Source organism: Akebia trifoliata, chromosome 3 (assembly GCF_017979445.1).
Source record: "Akebia trifoliata isolate Shusen 1 chromosome 3, ASM1797944v1, whole genome shotgun sequence".
NCBI classification, from domain to species: domain Eukaryota; kingdom Viridiplantae; phylum Streptophyta; class Magnoliopsida; order Ranunculales; family Lardizabalaceae; genus Akebia; species Akebia trifoliata.
Window position 1 is genome coordinate 43,873,171 of NC_141377.1, and position 17,599 is coordinate 43,890,769.

The following is a 17,599-nucleotide window of genomic DNA, read 5'->3' on the forward strand; positions in this document are numbered from 1 at the left end:
TGTCACCATTATTGTTTCCTTGCCTTCATCATTCCATATTTTACATCCCGGAATTTGGGATCTGGAACTCAACCCATGGTAGATGCCCCCAAAACCACAACCATGGACCTAAGGGTGAGATGAAATGAACTCCAGTAACCTACCAAGGGTCAACTCACCCAGCTGAAGCTGACTTGGCTTGACATCATTTTAGCTAAACTCACCCAACTATTTATAATGTGGACATATTAGACATGTTCGCAATCAAAAAATTATATCTCACTTGAATTAAGATGAATTATGGCAAATCATACCAATTCGAAAAGAAAACTCAAAATACTACACAAATTCCATCAACCAAGTAACAATTTTACCAAAGAAATCAATAGTTCTATAAAGAAAAAGGCACAAAAACCCAAAAATTCATTAAAAAAATTAATAATAAAAATTGGGTCAAACCTAAACAAAAGAAGGTTGGGAAGTCAAAAAATGAAAAATGCAAGGCCAGGTGAAAGGAATTTATCAAGAACAACCCCTTCTAATTCTAGGATCACAACTCATCTTCATTCAAAGAAAGTATGAAAGAACAATCAAGATGATATAATAAGTCAGCAATAATATCAAAGTAAATGAGATTTAAAAAATATATTCACAAACCTCAAATTTTTAGAGTTAAGAACTGCAACGAATTGAGCTTTTACGACTCTTGTAGAGTTGAAAACCCTAACATAGATGAAGAGGGTGCAAAAGGGAGAGATTAAGAGTTAGGAAGAGAGAGTGCAAAAGGGAGAGAGGAAACGAAAAAAATTGTGACGAAAAATCAGAGCTAAAAAACCCGGCACCAAAAGAGATGGAGATTCATTGCGGTTCCCCAAAAAATCACCTCTGTAATGCATCTCTTTGGAGGTATTTTACCAAAAATTGCCGTTAGTTTCAAATCGTTTAAGGCATTTCTCCAAAATCACAACTAATTTCGTCCGTATAGAGGAGTTTTCTACAAAACCACCTAGGATGTTGCTGTGTTGGTGCCGCTTCACAAAATCGCCACTAAAAGGCCCTTATTTTTGTGGTGGTGAAGCATAGTGATGATTTGAAGTGTATTACCCACGTGAGGTACGTAGGATAGGTACTTACTTGCCTCTGGCAGAAGCCACCAACAGAGGTTTGCCTATGGGATCGTGGTGCACATTCAAATGATCCAGTTTAAATGATTTATACAATCTAGCCTATCACATTCTTTTGGTTGAGAAGACTAGTTCAATCTGTGGCATGTATGGCATAGTTTCCCCCTCGATATTCATGCTTTTTTGTCCCTTTCATATAATGCTTAATATAGAGTATGGCATACACACGGGTTTCAACTTTCATGGCCACCACCACTATATGGCTTCCCTGTGAGCTATACAAGTACATGATCACATTAATTTGATCCTTCAAGTATACCAACATGTGAACTGTAGAAAATTGGACCCATCATATGGTGTGCCCTCAGCCCTGTATGCATTATTGATTGCTTAACCCTTTGAAGCAAGCTTTTTCATTAGTGATATCTAATTCCAAGTGACACAAGTTGGGCATGTTTGTCATTGATTCATCGTGAAAGTCCAACATCCCCGTCACTTGCATGTGATGGTAAAGGTGCAAAAGTAGTTGTACATAGGATTTCTGTCCTAGGTTATATTATCCTTATTGCGTGTGTCAACAATAGTCCAGACCCTAGGAACTATAGAGAGTATATCCTTTGTTTCTTTTTAAAATATTTTACATGGGTGCAGGGAATAATGATTTCTCCTTTAGTACTAGGCTTCTCCTAAAAAGGAATAAGAACCACCCAACCTTCAAGAGCCACCCAAATCAGTTACTGGCCGAGTCCTCTTTGATCATCTTGTAATCTAAAATGAAACATGTTCTGTTCATCATCATCATCATATAGGATTTCTAAAAGAAGATGTCATTCGTTTGATGAGAACTAAAAAGGAATATAAAAAATTGTGGCTAAAGCTGAAACAACTACTTTCAAAGTAATAGAAAGAAGAGCAACAACTGGAGCGGGAGAGTCAGAATTGAAAAGAGGATTCCTCACTTCTTTCTCTCATTCAAAATCATGCTTGATACTTTCATCTCGCACGTCTCATATCAAAGAGGTGGTGGCCTATGTGTAATACATTATTTGATTGCAAGAGGAACTCGCGTGTAGTACAATGTAGTACCACTCCATAACGACAACCTCAACGTTATAGATCATAGATTGGACATGCATTGTTTCACTGTCAAAGCTTATTCTATTAAAACTCGACACCACTCCCCAATTCAACAACGATCAATCCTTATCATCTCAAGACTTATTTGGCTTAAAGGTCATAATGAAAAAGATGGGTGATGAGGAGATCTCGCGTCAAGGAAACTTAGTCCCACTTTTATTCTCTGCCACCCTATTTGTTTGTTGGAAACACCATTAATATCCTCCTCTTGAATATAGATTCCACTTCACTTGGCAGTTGGACCCTTTTGTCCATATGTCTTTGTAACCCAATTTTTTATGTTTTACAATGGAGTTGTTTTAATTAGGCCTTACAGGACACAACTCATCCAACCCAAATAATATCAAGAAGCATCCGCAAAAGAAACCACCAAAATTTGAGACAGTGGATTACATGCAAAGTGCATTCCACACACCCTTCCATTATTCCATGGACAGTTCTACATGTTGATCATTTTGAAATTAAAAGACAACTACTTTTTGGTGGAGTATCAGTGTTGTGTAGAATATTTCGACTAACTCTCAATAGTTACATAAAGAGTCAGACTAGCTTGCCTGGATCTCACTAAGTTTCGTGAGCTCACATTGTGGCATCCAAAAACACAATCCAATGCCAAATGTGTTACGTACCTACTTAAATCGGATCACAAAAATAATATTAAAAAAAAAAAAGAGCAATATTGATCTCGTTTGAGGGAGATTGGACCTCCTAAGTCACCAATTCGAGATGGTGAATCTCCAAATCCCAAGGGACTTTTTGATAATAATAATTCTCCGTATATTTTCATTAATCTCACAATAAATTTAAATACAAGAGAAACACTACCTAACTATCCACTTCTCCAAACTACCCACTATCCCATAACCCACAACTCAACTTCTCCCACAATACAGATTATGATCCCATGCACCCAATCTGTTTTATCTATTCTACCACTTATTAAGAATATATTCTATACATCATATGTACTCAGAACTATTCTACTCCCCCACATGGTTGTATGCTCTCCACAGATTAAATAAGTTAATTAGGATATTTGATAAACAACCTTAGTTGAATTTAAATAGAAAGGGGAGAATAAGATAAAAAAGTATTTATTGGTAAAAGTAAAATAACATTAAAAATGAATAAAGAATGAAATGTTGAATCTCTTGGAGTTAGGATTAGGATATACACTAGTTAAAGTAATTTTTGTTATTTTTTGACAAAATATGATCTTTATTTTAACTAGTATCGTTTGGAGATGTTCTTACTATATTTTTATATATGAGTTTGGAATCAAAATCCTAACCCTAATGTGTAAAGTCGTGATGAATGCACGAGGTTAATCATACACGATTGACATGACAAGAGCACATAGTCATAAATCTTTTTCTTCGGGATACAGAAGGAAAAAAGATCAGCGGCCCTTGCCATATCAGCGGGGTACAGACCATGTGTATGATTTATCGCGTGCATTCAACATTATTCTAAGTTTTTTATGATAGACCAAATCAGCACAACCACCAACTCTATCTTGCACACACGTGTTAACTCATTGAGTTAACAACATAAGCATTTTCCTCCAAAGAGAGTTTGGTGGTGGGCGTACAAGAACAGAGAGCGACTCCACAGTAACCATTGTCGGCCGAATGAATGGTACAAAAAGACAAGTTTTAACGTGTATAACCTGAAAAGACGAAAATACCTTCAGTAATGAAAATAATTCGTACGTCACAGAATATAGATGGCACGCCAAGTAGTATTTTATCGATGTTGGAGCTCCGTAGAAACAGGAAATAATGGCCGTAAAACAGGTGTTGCAGAGAGAAGAAGAGGGCAGGCAATAATCATTCCTTCCATTTTACTTCAAATTTATTAATCCATATGAGCAGAAGAGGACAACATTATTTTTATTACATTAGACAACAACACAAGGGACTGACTCAGTAATAGCGTGTGTTTGTGCCTTTTCTATCTTCAGGTACTACTATAGTTCAGCGAAAATCATGCAAACTTCACTCACTCCCAAATCTTTCTCTCTACATTTGTCTTTTTCAAAAAAAAAAAAAAAAAATTCTTCAAGTTCGAAACTTGTATTTAAATTTAATAATTGAATTCAAATTCTATTCTTTATAAAATTATAATTATATATGTAAAAAATTAGTTTTTGATGGGTTTGCATGTGACATGAAGTCTTTTTATTTATTTTTAGTAATAATAAGTTAAAGGTATTGCATTATGTATGAGTAAAATCAAAGATGCAAACCGGTCGGGTCAGGCTGGGTTTTATTTTTCTAATCAAGCTTGGACAATATTCCGAGCTTTGGATCGAGTTTATTCCTAACCCCAAGCCCACAACACACGATACAATCGGCTTCGGGCCAGGAATAGTTATTATGCATTTGTGTTACCCCTAATTTCAAACTGGTAACAAGTCGCTTTAACCTTGGCCCTCTCTAATAGATGAAGAGCCCTCATCTCATCTTCAACATTCTAATCTTTAAGATAAAATAAAATTGATTTCTTAATATGTGTTACCTTGTTGGGTCCACATGTACTGTCACGTTGGCCAAATAAATACTTAGCCTCTAAAGCTCATGGTATGTATATTCAAAAAAAGAAAAAAAAATCATGGAATGAGTAAAGGCTTTGAAAATGGATAGTGTGGGGGAAAATTCTTGAGCACAGACACGTGGCTCGAATAAGGGCCAGGATTAATGATTTTAAGGTCGGATGAACTGCTGCCCTTGCTCGGTTTATAAACCCCGACGAATGCACGGATTCTAAGCTCGGAACTAAGCCATCAGCCGGTGAAGTGGCCCGGGCAACTGCCTCATAGGTCGGTAGGACAGATTTGACAGGTGTGCCAGTGATAGACAGTCATTCCTGACAACCCACGTCATGTCAGACCAACTCCGATTTTCTCAGAAGTGATAAGGCAGTTGCAACAACTCCTGCAGCTGACATGTCAGAGAGTGGGCTAACTACCCCAGGTCACCTCAAGGGATGGCACAGAAAACGATCAAGTTGAACGCCTATATAAAGAAGAAAGCTATGGGTAAAAAAGGTTCGAATTCTTCTTCTCTCAAAAAATATATTGATCAATTGGTCTAACTTGATCGTCGGAGTGGGCTGATTTGCAGGTTCGCCCGAGCTGAGAGAGAAGGAAAGTGTAGAGCAATTTCGTGCATCTACAGATAGTCACTCAATTCCAAAATTTAAAATTCACATTCAATGGTAAAATCACTTTTATTTTATTTTATTTTTATTACACTTAAAAAATTTGTGATCTAGATCCTTGTGGTATCCAATCATATTTTTTGATGTCAAGTGAAGATGTAATCATAGAAGAAGATTCTATCCAATTCAACCTTCAAATCTCAATAACATAATACATTTCGGATTAAAAAAATCAAGGTTTTCTACAATTGATTATATCAAGTTCAAAATAATTGATTGAAGATCTTGAAGGTGACTAGTTTTTGGAGAGAAAAAAATAAAGGGTTTTTCATTTGGCTGGGTGGGTTTTGGGCATGCTCTTTAAAGTGGACCTGGCTTCAAAATCCAAGGCTTAACCTACCCATCAATATATTAGGTTCGGGTGGGGCCATGGTGTCACGACCGTGTTCTTTCGAAGTGAGGTTGTGTAGCACTTGAGGTGATAATCTGCAAACAAATATGTCAAAATTATCCCACACACACAAAACGTAACTACCAATAAAATAACATGGGCAACACGAGACAAAGTCCGGAGGCAATTTTGTTGATATATTATGCAATTACATGGAGTAACACATTATAAAAGCAAATAAGATGTGTTACAAGCAACTAGTGATCTATAACACACGGGACACCATGTAGCTTGAGCAAGGGCTTAAAGTCAACGTAGGTGTAGGTCGGAGATTATGACTAAAGACACCCTTCTTACAAAAAGTACGTTAAGTCTTTCCTAGATTTCTAAAAAGAAACATCAAAAGTAAATGCCGGTCATACTCTTTTATCTTTTATTACAATAATGAAATTAAGCTAACAGATATGCCCTAGGACAAGGTTAATATGACTTTATATGTAAGCTTTACATAGATTTACATGGGTGCTCCCGGATGACTTCGAGGTGAGCTACACCTAACTTTAGGTGTCGTAGTGCATGGACTTCACACATGGGCTCACATGATTTATGACTTTATGTCGAGCAAAAACCTAAGGAATCATCCAAGTTTTTGATCTTACCCTCAATCACGATTTCACATTTATTTTATATTAAAAAAATGATGAATTAAAATGGAGAGAATAAAAGCAGTGAGAATAGATCGAACTTTTTAGAGGGTTCATCATTCAAAGTGAAGTGTCGACTATGTTCCGAGATTCTTGAAGTAAATTCATACATGTACAATTCCTCCATAATCCTCTTCTCATTTTATCCAAAAAATAAAATCATATTTATAGCCTTTCACCCTCCTTAGTTTCATCATTTTGTTGTATCCTTCACCCTCCTTAGTTTCATCATTTTCTTGTATCCTTCACTTGATTATGTCATGATCACATCGTATCTTCTTAGGCACGTGTACTACTCTGTATTATGTGCGGCAGGTTTGATGAATCATACGTACCACAAAGAGAAATGTATCGTTGAACCATACGGATCAAGGATAATTAAATCCACTCGGAACTTTTTCATATTATAATTGGATTGAGTCTCTTTACTTGTTAGGTCTAACTTGTAGATCAAGGTATCATATATCCAATCTTAGAATAAATAGAAATTGTTTCACACAAATTATAATTTTTAATTTCTAAAAAGATAAATTTTTTTGAGATATTATATCAACATAAATAATAATAATTTTATATTAAATTAATAAAAACCTCGTGTGATAAATTTCTATAACCGCAAATCATGTGTCCGTGTTCCATCTTGGTTAATGGTCACCTTAGGCTTCTAAAAATTGGATTTGATCGTCAAAAATAAATGTGGCCCATCAAAAAATATAATGGGTGTGGGCTTTTCCTTTGAGCTGTTTGGGCCTGAAAAAGGCTGGCAAGGGATCTCTCAATAAAACCAAATTTAATTATTCCCTTAAAAAAGAGAGTCAACATCCTGAGCTTGGGTTCTACTTTTGGTACAATATATAGCCATGTGGAGCGCATTTCACGCGACTTCATTATGGGCTATAAACAACACAAACACGGGCTGACCCAGAACGGAGCTGAAGGCTAGAACCACATACGACTACTGACAAAATGGGCTGGGGCTAAATTAATTTGCTCCTGACACAAATGTTAATGGATCGAACCTGAATCAAAATCATTAGACCCCATTTATTCGATTGAGATGGATATGGACTTAAGAGATATGTAGAAATTTACCCTTACAATTATAATTATGATTATCCATTAAAAAGGAAAAAAAGAAAAAAGAAAATAACAAAAATCTAAAATTAATATTTCTAAGAAATTTTTAGTAAATGTGAAATAGATTTTCCAGTAGTATTTTGAGGACAGAATATAAAAATCTCGCATCCACAAGTCAATATACCAGATGTAAATATCTTATTATCATTAGGGTTTAAAATGAATCAGATTTTATTCAAAATCTAAGTAAATCGAATCCAATTTTTAGTGGATTTGATTTCTTCAAGCATATCTGAATTAAAATATGAGTTGATGTCCCTTGACACGAATCAGATACGGACCCATCCCTATATCCGAATGATATATTATTTTGTATATTGTATGTTATATTTTTATATTTGTTTAGTCTATTATTTATCAATAAATGAGTATTAGGTGTAATGGTCAAAGTTTATTTTCAAAAGAAGAGACGTATTAAGTTCAAATCACATTTAAGCCATATTTTTTAATAAATTTCTTTGTAATATTTTGAAATTATCTGACCCAATCGATCCGAATAAATTAATTTAGTCGGATCGGATTTGGATATGGGTTTAATGAAAGTAAAAAAAGATGAATACGATTTGAGCTAGTAAGATTTGGTTTCGGACCCGAATTAAAAATCCAGATATAGATATGGGTAGATACATATCTGACTTGAACCCGATCCGTTTTAAGTCCTAATTATCAAAATTCCGTTATACGGGACTATATATTCCAAATACACTCCCTTGCTCAGGCACGTTACTTAGAATAATCCAAATTTAAACCGAATTTAGAAGTTCAAGTTAAGGTTAAGAGCTTAGGTTTAGTCGAGGGCTCTACCTCTTGAGCTTGAATTGATCCTGGGTCTGCACTCCGCCCGTCTTGTCTGTAGCCAAACCTAATACAATGGCCAGGGTGCCAAACAAAACCATGTCGGGTTCGGATAACCCATTGGGTTAAAGTCGGCACCCATTGATAGTAATGTTTCCAAGATTACGCAAAGAGCATGTGAGATGTGTAACGTTCAGAAGAGGTAAATGGCAACTAGGGTTTGGTTTTGGCCTTCACGAGAATCCAGCCACCTATCTCACATGCCCACCTTTCCAACTCACTATACGTGCCTTCTCGTCTTAACCTCCCCAATCTGTCATCTATTTCTGAAATTTACGCCGCTGTTTGACACGTGTCTTAACAGGATATTTATAACTGAAGAAAATACGTAGAAACTTTGATCCACCACCCACGCAGAATGTCATCATGATCCACACCCATTTGGGCCCACTGAGATCATGTATGTTTGGCTCACACGAAATGGACGAATGGTTTTTTTGCTCATAGCCCAATACTTTGACATGTGGCGCAAATAACATCAGCAATGGAGAGAAAATTTCTCTCTCCTGCCCTATCTTCTGCTCAAAATTTTTTATTTGAAGATTTAAATTCTTCAGATGGATCATTGAGACCACATGTATTACCACATTGCCAATCTAACACAACAGCCTTCCACATTTAAAATATATATATCCAAACTTTGTATAATTTAAAAAATTATAAGTAAGTGATAAAAAATTCTTTCATTTAAAAAAAAAATTAGTATAATTTAGTCTTCTACCACCTTGTAGAATCGGATTATGTTTTTGAATGTCATAAGGTGATTAGATTAGGAAATTTTCATTTTCTACCATGGGTAGGTAAAAATCAACTAAACAATTTTACTATGCAAAAATGCAAAGTAGCTATCCAACTCGGTGCTTTATGGGATCCAAAATATTTTAATCATTTGGTAAGATCTAATATTCAAGAAGGCATCTCAATTTTTTTTTTTTTTACTTTTTTTACTTAAGAATAAATAAATAACGGAGTTAGGTTCAAATTCGACCCTTAATATAAGGGATATGGGTCCTGATATGGATTGGATAATGATTTGTTTATATAACTTATCGGACTGTTTATGGATAAACCATGTGTTGATCTGATATGGCCCCCATCTAATAAAATGTGAGAAATTATGTAAATTACATTATATACAATTTTATATAAAATTTATTTATATTTTGCATATGAAATCAGATTTGATCCGATAACTGAATTGGATTTAAGTTGTAATAATGAGATCAAATAAAAAGTCTAATCCAATCCGATCCTTAATTATTGAGTCATGATGAATGCACTTGGTCTTGGTACACAGCTGACATAACAAGGGCGCGAAATCATAAATTGTTTTCATCGGGATATACAGGAAAAAATGTACAATTCTATATCATTGACACGTCAGCCACAAATCAAGACGGCATGCATTCATCATTATTCTTAATTTTTTAGCTGATCACAAATTGAACCTGATTCAATTGGGATCCATTAGAATGTAGGGACATATATCAAATTTGTGCCATTATCGAGGGACGTAACTTGAATAGTGGAATTAATACTTCAAAACTCTCTCTCTCTCTGACTCTCTGTGTGCAACTGTTGAGTCCCTTCTGGTTCCCAAAATTTCACTCAAACGATAAAAGAGAAAAATAAAGAAAGGAAAGATCAGGACCGTTAATATCCAGTTATAGAAGTGATGAGTAAAGGCATCTTTGCTGTTTTAAGTGTCTTCTCAAAATGTACTCTCTCTGTATGTCTGACTCATATATATTTAAAACCATAGAGCGCAAAGCATCTAATCTAACACTCTCTCTACCACTACCATCACTTTCATCTGTTCATGGTCACCTCTCCCAAAAAAGAAACACATCTCAAGTTCTCTTCAACTTATCTATCCCCACAATTTACACGTGTCGGTCCTTGAAACAGTATGTCTTATATGTCAACGTACACCCTATACACATAGCTACAGTACCCTACCACCCTAGTTTTGTTACAGTAAATTAAGTTGTTTAGATTTAAGAGCATGTCCTATCAACCACAACTACGGTTTGGTTTGTACTTTGTAATTATATGATTTTTCATTAAACATGAGTATTAAATATGTAAGAGAGACATAAGTGTGGGTTTCACACGTGTGAAAGATATCTATGTGTATATATAATTATATATATGTGGTTGTTAACTAAGTAGTCGTGATGACTGATGGGTTGTAGGGTTTATGTTAAAAGGGACTTAACATGGGAAGGATAGACAAGGCTGCTGTTCACTGGCAGCCCCACAGCCGCTGTTGCCTCACTGACTCCTCCCCCTACTACTATCCCTATCAAGAGAGTTATATCTGATCACATCCATACATCCATGCATCCATCCATCATCTATGTATGCATTTTATTTTATTTTACCTTTTTTAAAGATAAAATAAAATTCTACCCGCCCAAAAAATCATGTTTAAAAGAAATAATATTAATAAGGAAGCTTGTGTTATCCATTGTTTTAAAACTCAATTTGAATACATAATGAGTCAAGCCAACGATTCATAAGATGACACGAATGAATGAAAAAATTATTAAATTGATTAATATTGATATAATTTTAAATAAATAATAAAAAAAATTCATCCAAAAATACTAAATATAGTGACACAAGCTGCAAATCAGTTGAATTTCTCAATTGACTCGATGCAACTTCAAGCTGACTCAACTTAGTTGATGATTTAACTTGAAAAAGTGGTTCCATGAAATTTTGGGGTAGATGCACCTGAAAATCCAATTGAGAACACTTGATGAGGTTTAAAATTATGGTGTTTACCTTAGCTTAATTACTATCTTAGCTTTGCTACTTTTGGGTAAACTTCGTAGCTATATAACTTAGCTCCTATGTATAAAACTATATTATCTTTGCTTATACCCCTTCCAATATGATAAGATGATTCTAGAAAGAATTTTTAAAAAATTAGGTCAAGTTATCATGAAAAATTAGCTGAGTCATGCCCAAAATGCACTAAGTTAAGTCAAAACCCATGTTTCAATAGAAAATCTATTATCTTCATCTTCTTTTTTTATATTTATTTATTCAAACTCATCTTCAATCCATGGTTTCAACCTCTTGAGCAAAGCCCTTGATTTTTTACCATAAAATCTATCATCTTAGGCTCTGAGATTATTCACCTTCGATTTTAATCCATAGACTTCTACATTTAAAACAAAACCCTTGATTATTCTATGAAAAAAATCTATCATAAATCTATTGAACCTTGTCTTCAATTGATGCATCAATTTCAACTATTGAAGTAAATGCAATGTATCAATAAATCTACAATCATCTACTGACTCAAGGATCCTAAATTGTGTCGTTAGATATGATGGTTAAGTAAGAGGAGCACAGGTTGAAGAGGAGTATAAGTTGAAAATAACGAATTTTAGGAAGAAAAATAAGAGCACATGACTAGGGGTTGAAGTTAAAACAATGTTAAGCTCTCAAATACTTTAATTTGACTTGTTCCAAGTTTGTGGAGTACAGAGGATCGTGTATAACAAGAGTCATCATTAATGAAGACTTTGTTGTGCAATTGTCTTGTATTTTGTTTCCTTTTTAGGGTTAGTAAAAAGAGATTATAGAATATCATCTTTAAAATTTTATTTGAGGATTTCTATTTATGGGGAGATCTACATGTTTTACTAACCACATATTTTATAAATGGAGATCTCTAGGGTTGTAAAAACTATGACGAGGGATTTTCTTCTTCTAGGATTTGAGAGAGAAAGGGAGAGGGGTGTGCAAGAATTTCAGAATTTGGATTTGGGATTAAAATCTTAGGTGTTTTTATTGTACTGTTTCACTTTGATTTCTTAGTAAAGATGGTTGGTTCTGCTCTATGGATATAGGCACACAAACGAACCGCGTAAATATTAGTATTTTTCATGTGTAATTTTTTTGTTCTCCTTACTATTTCATAATTTCACAAATTGATATTAAAGCTAACAAGTTTATATGGATGACAGTGAAAAGTTTGCACATGAAGTTCGAGGTCAGGAGATTGACTAAGAATGACAATTTCAATCTATAACAAAGAAAGGTGAAGAATAGTTCAGCAGAGCCTAACTAGGTCGTTAAAATGGAAGTCTGGTAATCAGAGAATATGATAGGTACAGATTCAGAACAATTAAAAGTGCTAGGGAATTAAAAAACTTAAAACAACATGCATTAAAATTAAATACTCTTAAATAGTTTATTGTGGACTTAGAAAATGAAGATTATTTAATATGATTAAGACTTACTCTCTTCAATCCTATTCTTTTAAAGATAAAAGAAAAGAACTACATTACATAGAACTAGAACTTAAAATGAATACAAAAGAAAGATAAAATTAGAGGGAAAGAAGCAAGTAAACTTGAATAAATAGAAAAAAATAGCAACTCAAGTATTCCTTCCTACCTTGGTATTTCATTTATTTCTATCTTCTTCATCATCTAATTCTTGGCTTCCAAAAGGTATGGGTAAAAAATTGGATAAAATTTTGGACTTTTAAAAGGCTTAGAGAATGGATTTTGATACTCAAGAATCATCCCCCCCTTTTTGCCTTGAATATGCTTTTGTTTATAGACTTTTTGGGATATCATTGGAGGCAAAAGAGTCCTATTTTTCTTAAGTGCAAAATATTCCCAAAATTACCTCCATGAATGATCATTGTTCCCTTCCATGCCTTTGTCCTTGGTTGTCATATTTTTGTTATTAAGTCTCACGAACCAAGATTTTCAAGGGCAAAGGGGTAAAAGTACATGATATTCTAGATAATTCTCTTTGGGGGTAAAAAGGCCAAGTTTCCTTTACTTTGATCAATTTACCTTAAACTTGTAAGAAAAGACTTTGAGATGTTGGAAGGGTGAGGGATTTTTTGGTCATTAATTACAAACCTAGTCTCAACAAAGTAGGAAAATTGCTCATTTGTGGGGACCAAAGGTGATCTTAGTCAAATATGAGAAAAATGACATAATTACCTTAAGACCATGGTGTATGGTGTTGAAAGAAGATAAAGTAAGGTCGAAGTAGTAAAAATGGCTTGTGGTCCCAAAACCAAGAACAGTTAGTGGGTTGTGAGATAGGATGGATTAAAGGCAAAATTGGAAGACTTGGCAAAATTACCTTATATGTCTAACGATAAAGTCCTAAATGATATTAAAGTAGGGTCAAAGTGGTAAAAGGGCTTGTGATCCCAAGAAAGTGAAGACTTTGTGGGGTGAAAACTAAGGTGGTACCCCCTAAAGTTTTGTGCTGACTTTAGGTGAGGTAAGGAGAGGAGTAAAGAAAATTTATATTGTCCAATTGTGAGGTGTCGGCATACCAAAAATTAGCTTATCTACCCCTAAGGTACAGATAGACCAAATTTGGCTTGAATATACTTAAGTTACGGACAAGGTGGGTTTCCTGATTTGTTAGCAAGGCCTATAGGCCTTGAGGCTTTTGCGTAGTACTATCAGGTGATAGCGTTCTTATGTAAGTTTCCTTGTGTTCTCAGACTCGTTATAAGCAAAATGGAGTGTCTACATGCTCTAAAAATGAATATTTTTCTATGTTTCAACAATGGAAGACGAGTGATTTCCTTGGATAATTTATATATATGTAATGTCACCGGAGTTGGTACGGTAAAAATTAAAATATTTGATAGAGTGATATGTACTTTGGGTGATGTTACTTTTGTTTCAAAGATGTAGAAGAATTTAATATCATTTGACAAGCTGGACTCCATGGGTTGCATGTTTTCAATTGAAGGCGCAATTATGAAAATCATATGTGACTAGTCCTAATGATAGGAGAAAAATATGGTGAGTTATATCATCTAGTGAGAAATATAATGATGTATGGTATTTCCAAAATGTTGATTTCTTGACTTGGGGGGTGGTGGTTATTGAAGGAAACTTCTATGTAATTGAAGATGATTTTAACATTCCTAAAAAACTCTCGAGAATTTTGTTGTGACTTATACTGTAATTATTCTTGTGAAGCTTTATAATTAGCAAGAGGACCCTTCAACATCAACCTATCGATTAAAAAGAAAAGACCCATGACAAATCAAGGCGGCAAAATATACGCGGTATGTTTGTGACTGACGTGGCAGGGATTAATTGGATTTTTATTTTTGAAAAAGAAAAACTGGTGTGGTAATATTAGATTTATATGTATATCAGCTGGTTAGTGTTTTATGTTCTTAAACATTGGCTTCTATGATTTGGTAATCACATATCTCATGTATGGTTTAGTAATTATACATGCATCTATTTGTTCTCTTCTGAGTTGTAACTGTGTCCCTTCTGCCAGATCCTCTCTCTCTCTCTCTCTCTCTCTCTCTCTCTCTCTCTCATGTTTCCTTCTCTATTTATTCTATTAAATCAAGACCCTTCCTCTTGAGCCTTATTTTATTTTCCATTTTTCTCACTCTATCCCATCTTTGATGAACTTCACAAGCACCCATCAACATCCCCTTGCATGAAACCATTGAATTGATGTGTTTCTTTCCCTCTCCAACAGGAAATTAAACAACACCCACATCTCACTTTTCTCCATCTCTCTTCTCTTCTCTTCTATTCTATTCTCTTCTTCTTCTTTATTCTTCTTCTTTCATTTAGTCCCACCAACAGATAGACAAAACAGACATGATGTCTACTGATGGTACTCCCACAAAATCAGTCTCTAACGACAACCAAAGCTCAGGAAATCGTAAAACAGCACCACTAAAGCCACCAGAACAATCCCCAAAATGCCCTCGCTGTGATTCTTCCAATACAAAATTCTGTTACTACAACAATTACAGCCTCACACAGCCAAGACACTTCTGCAAGACATGTAGAAGGTATTGGACTAAAGGCGGTGCTTTACGCAACGTTCCCATTGGCGGTGGTTGTCGTAAAAACAAGAAAACTAAATCAAATTCAAGACTCACCGATGATCCAAAAGACTTTACTGCATCGTCAAACATCGGTGGATTGAAGTTCTTTCATGGTCTCTCACCATCAATGGATTTTCAACTTGGTAGGCTCCCCCCTTTCTCTAGATTAAATCCATCGACAAGTGGTGTTTATAATCCTTATGTTGCAAGTGCTACTAATCCTCCAATTTTCGATGTCGATGCTTCAACAAGTAATGGTTCTTTAATGGGTTTTAATTGGGGTTTTAATGGAGGGATTCAGGAGACTAGTTCAATCAATGTTAATAGTAACCTTGCATCTTCGATCGAGTCTTTGAGTTTTATAAATCAAGATCTACACTGGAAGCTACAACAACAAAGATTGGGTCTGATTTCTGTTGGAGAAAATCAGAAAGATTGCAGTACTGTTTCTTCTGCTCTACTTGAAAACCAGGTACAAAAACCACAACACATTTCGTTTCAGAATCTGGAGATATCAAAACAAGAGGCGGGCGCCGTTAGTAATCCAAGAAGGAGTGCTGTTATAGGTGGGAACTTAACAACTGAGTGGTTTCTTGAGAATCCTTACACACCCACCACTAACAACAACAACAGTAGCAGTAACAGCAATGATGATATAAGCAACTGGAATGGAATCCAAACATGGAATGATTTGCATCAATACAGTGCTTTGCCTCAGTAGAGAAAGAGAGAATCAAAACCCATATCTCAGATTTTACTCTTTATTTATCTTCTATTTCTATCTTTTGTGGTATCTTGTTCTAGGGTTTTAGTTGCTGATGTTTTTTTTTTTTTTCAATTTTTGGTTTTTTGTTTCTTCTAAAGTAGCATGGAAGGACCACTGCTGGTTATGTAACACTGAAGTCTTGTGGTTGAAGGTGGTGGGGTACTCTTTCTTGAACAAAAACATAATATATTCCTCCTTTGTTCTTTATTCTCATATTCTGAAGTGTGGGTGAGGTTTGCATACAATTTGAAAATCTCTCTCTCTCTCTCTCTCCCTCTCCCTCTCCCTCTCAAAAGTCTAAATGTTTCTTTGGGATCTGTTATGGATTTGAGACTGATATTAAATAGACTTAATGGCATATCTTTGATTTGTTTTATGTTCAGTCAATCTTCAGAACTCTCACTATCTCTATCAGAATTTCAGGAGGACCTGAAGAGTTTCAGCCTCTTTTGAGTTCTGATAATTAATTTAAAAGAAAAATTGAAAACAATAGCTGGTTTGGTGTCCCTAGCCCTGCCTGAGCAACCTAGCTTCAACTTTCTCTCTCATTGCCTAGGGTTTTTGGTACTTATTAGTTGCAGTGTATAATGATTCTGGGTTTTAGTTCTCTTAGTTTTTTTTTCTTTTTCTTTGGAGAAAGAGCCTTCTATGCTGCTAGTGCTGCCAACCACTCATAATGTAGAGTAGTAAACTCTGTGTACAGTACTGTAGATCAAATTTTGCTTTTAATTTCTTATTTGATCTCTTTTACTTCAATTCTTTAAAATTTTCTAATTGAAATTGAATTCCTATCTATTCTTTTTTATTTTTTTTCACTTTGTTAATGTGGGATTCACTAAGAATCAATACCCATTTGTAGTCCAGTTTTATTTTCTTTCTTATATGTAAGTATTTCTTTTCTTATTTGGGGAAATATGTTTACACTTTTCTTTTTTCTGTTGTCTGTTGTCTTCTCCCATATTTGCATTTTTTTTTTTCTTTCACATATGATATAAGTATTGCATCATGGTCTTCATGTATATCACAGATTTAACCATGGTGCCTGTTTTGTGATTTGGATATATTAGATTATTTTTCCAGCTTCTCTTTTTCCCTCCATAAGGTTGAGTGAAAAAATAAATATAATATATATGTCAGTCCTCCCCCCCCCCCCCCCCCCTCTTCTCTCTCTCTCTCTCAGAAGGATGGAGCAGTTCCATTATTGGTGTTACTAGTACACACTGGGTTCACAGGCAGTACAAGATCACTCTATCATATCGATGATCTACAATTTTGATTGCTTACATTCTGCAAGAAAAAACTTTTATATTCTGTGTATGGTTTGTAATCACAGTTTCCTCCATACACTCTCTCTCTCTCTCAACCACTCTATCTACTGCAATACTCGATGGATTTCATAGACGTAAAGGGGCTATCGTACTCTTTGCTTCTTTAATTAGGTCCCATTCCTTCTATACTTTAGGTGTTCTCTGTACCTCT

The 17,599-nt window shown here is 34.9% G+C and overlaps 1 protein-coding gene across 1 annotated transcript; it reads left to right on the forward strand.

Moving 5' to 3' along the window:
- The first annotated feature begins 14,797 nt into the window (after nt 1–14,797).
- On the forward strand, nt 14,798–17,074 carry LOC147407201 (dof zinc finger protein DOF5.7-like). Its single transcript, XM_086435640.1, has one exon. The coding sequence runs from the start codon at nt 15,122–15,124 to the stop codon at nt 16,073–16,075; it is 954 nt and encodes a 317-aa protein (XP_086291766.1). The 5' UTR covers nt 14,798–15,121; the 3' UTR covers nt 16,076–17,074.
- Nucleotides 17,075–17,599: the final 525 nt, after the last annotated feature.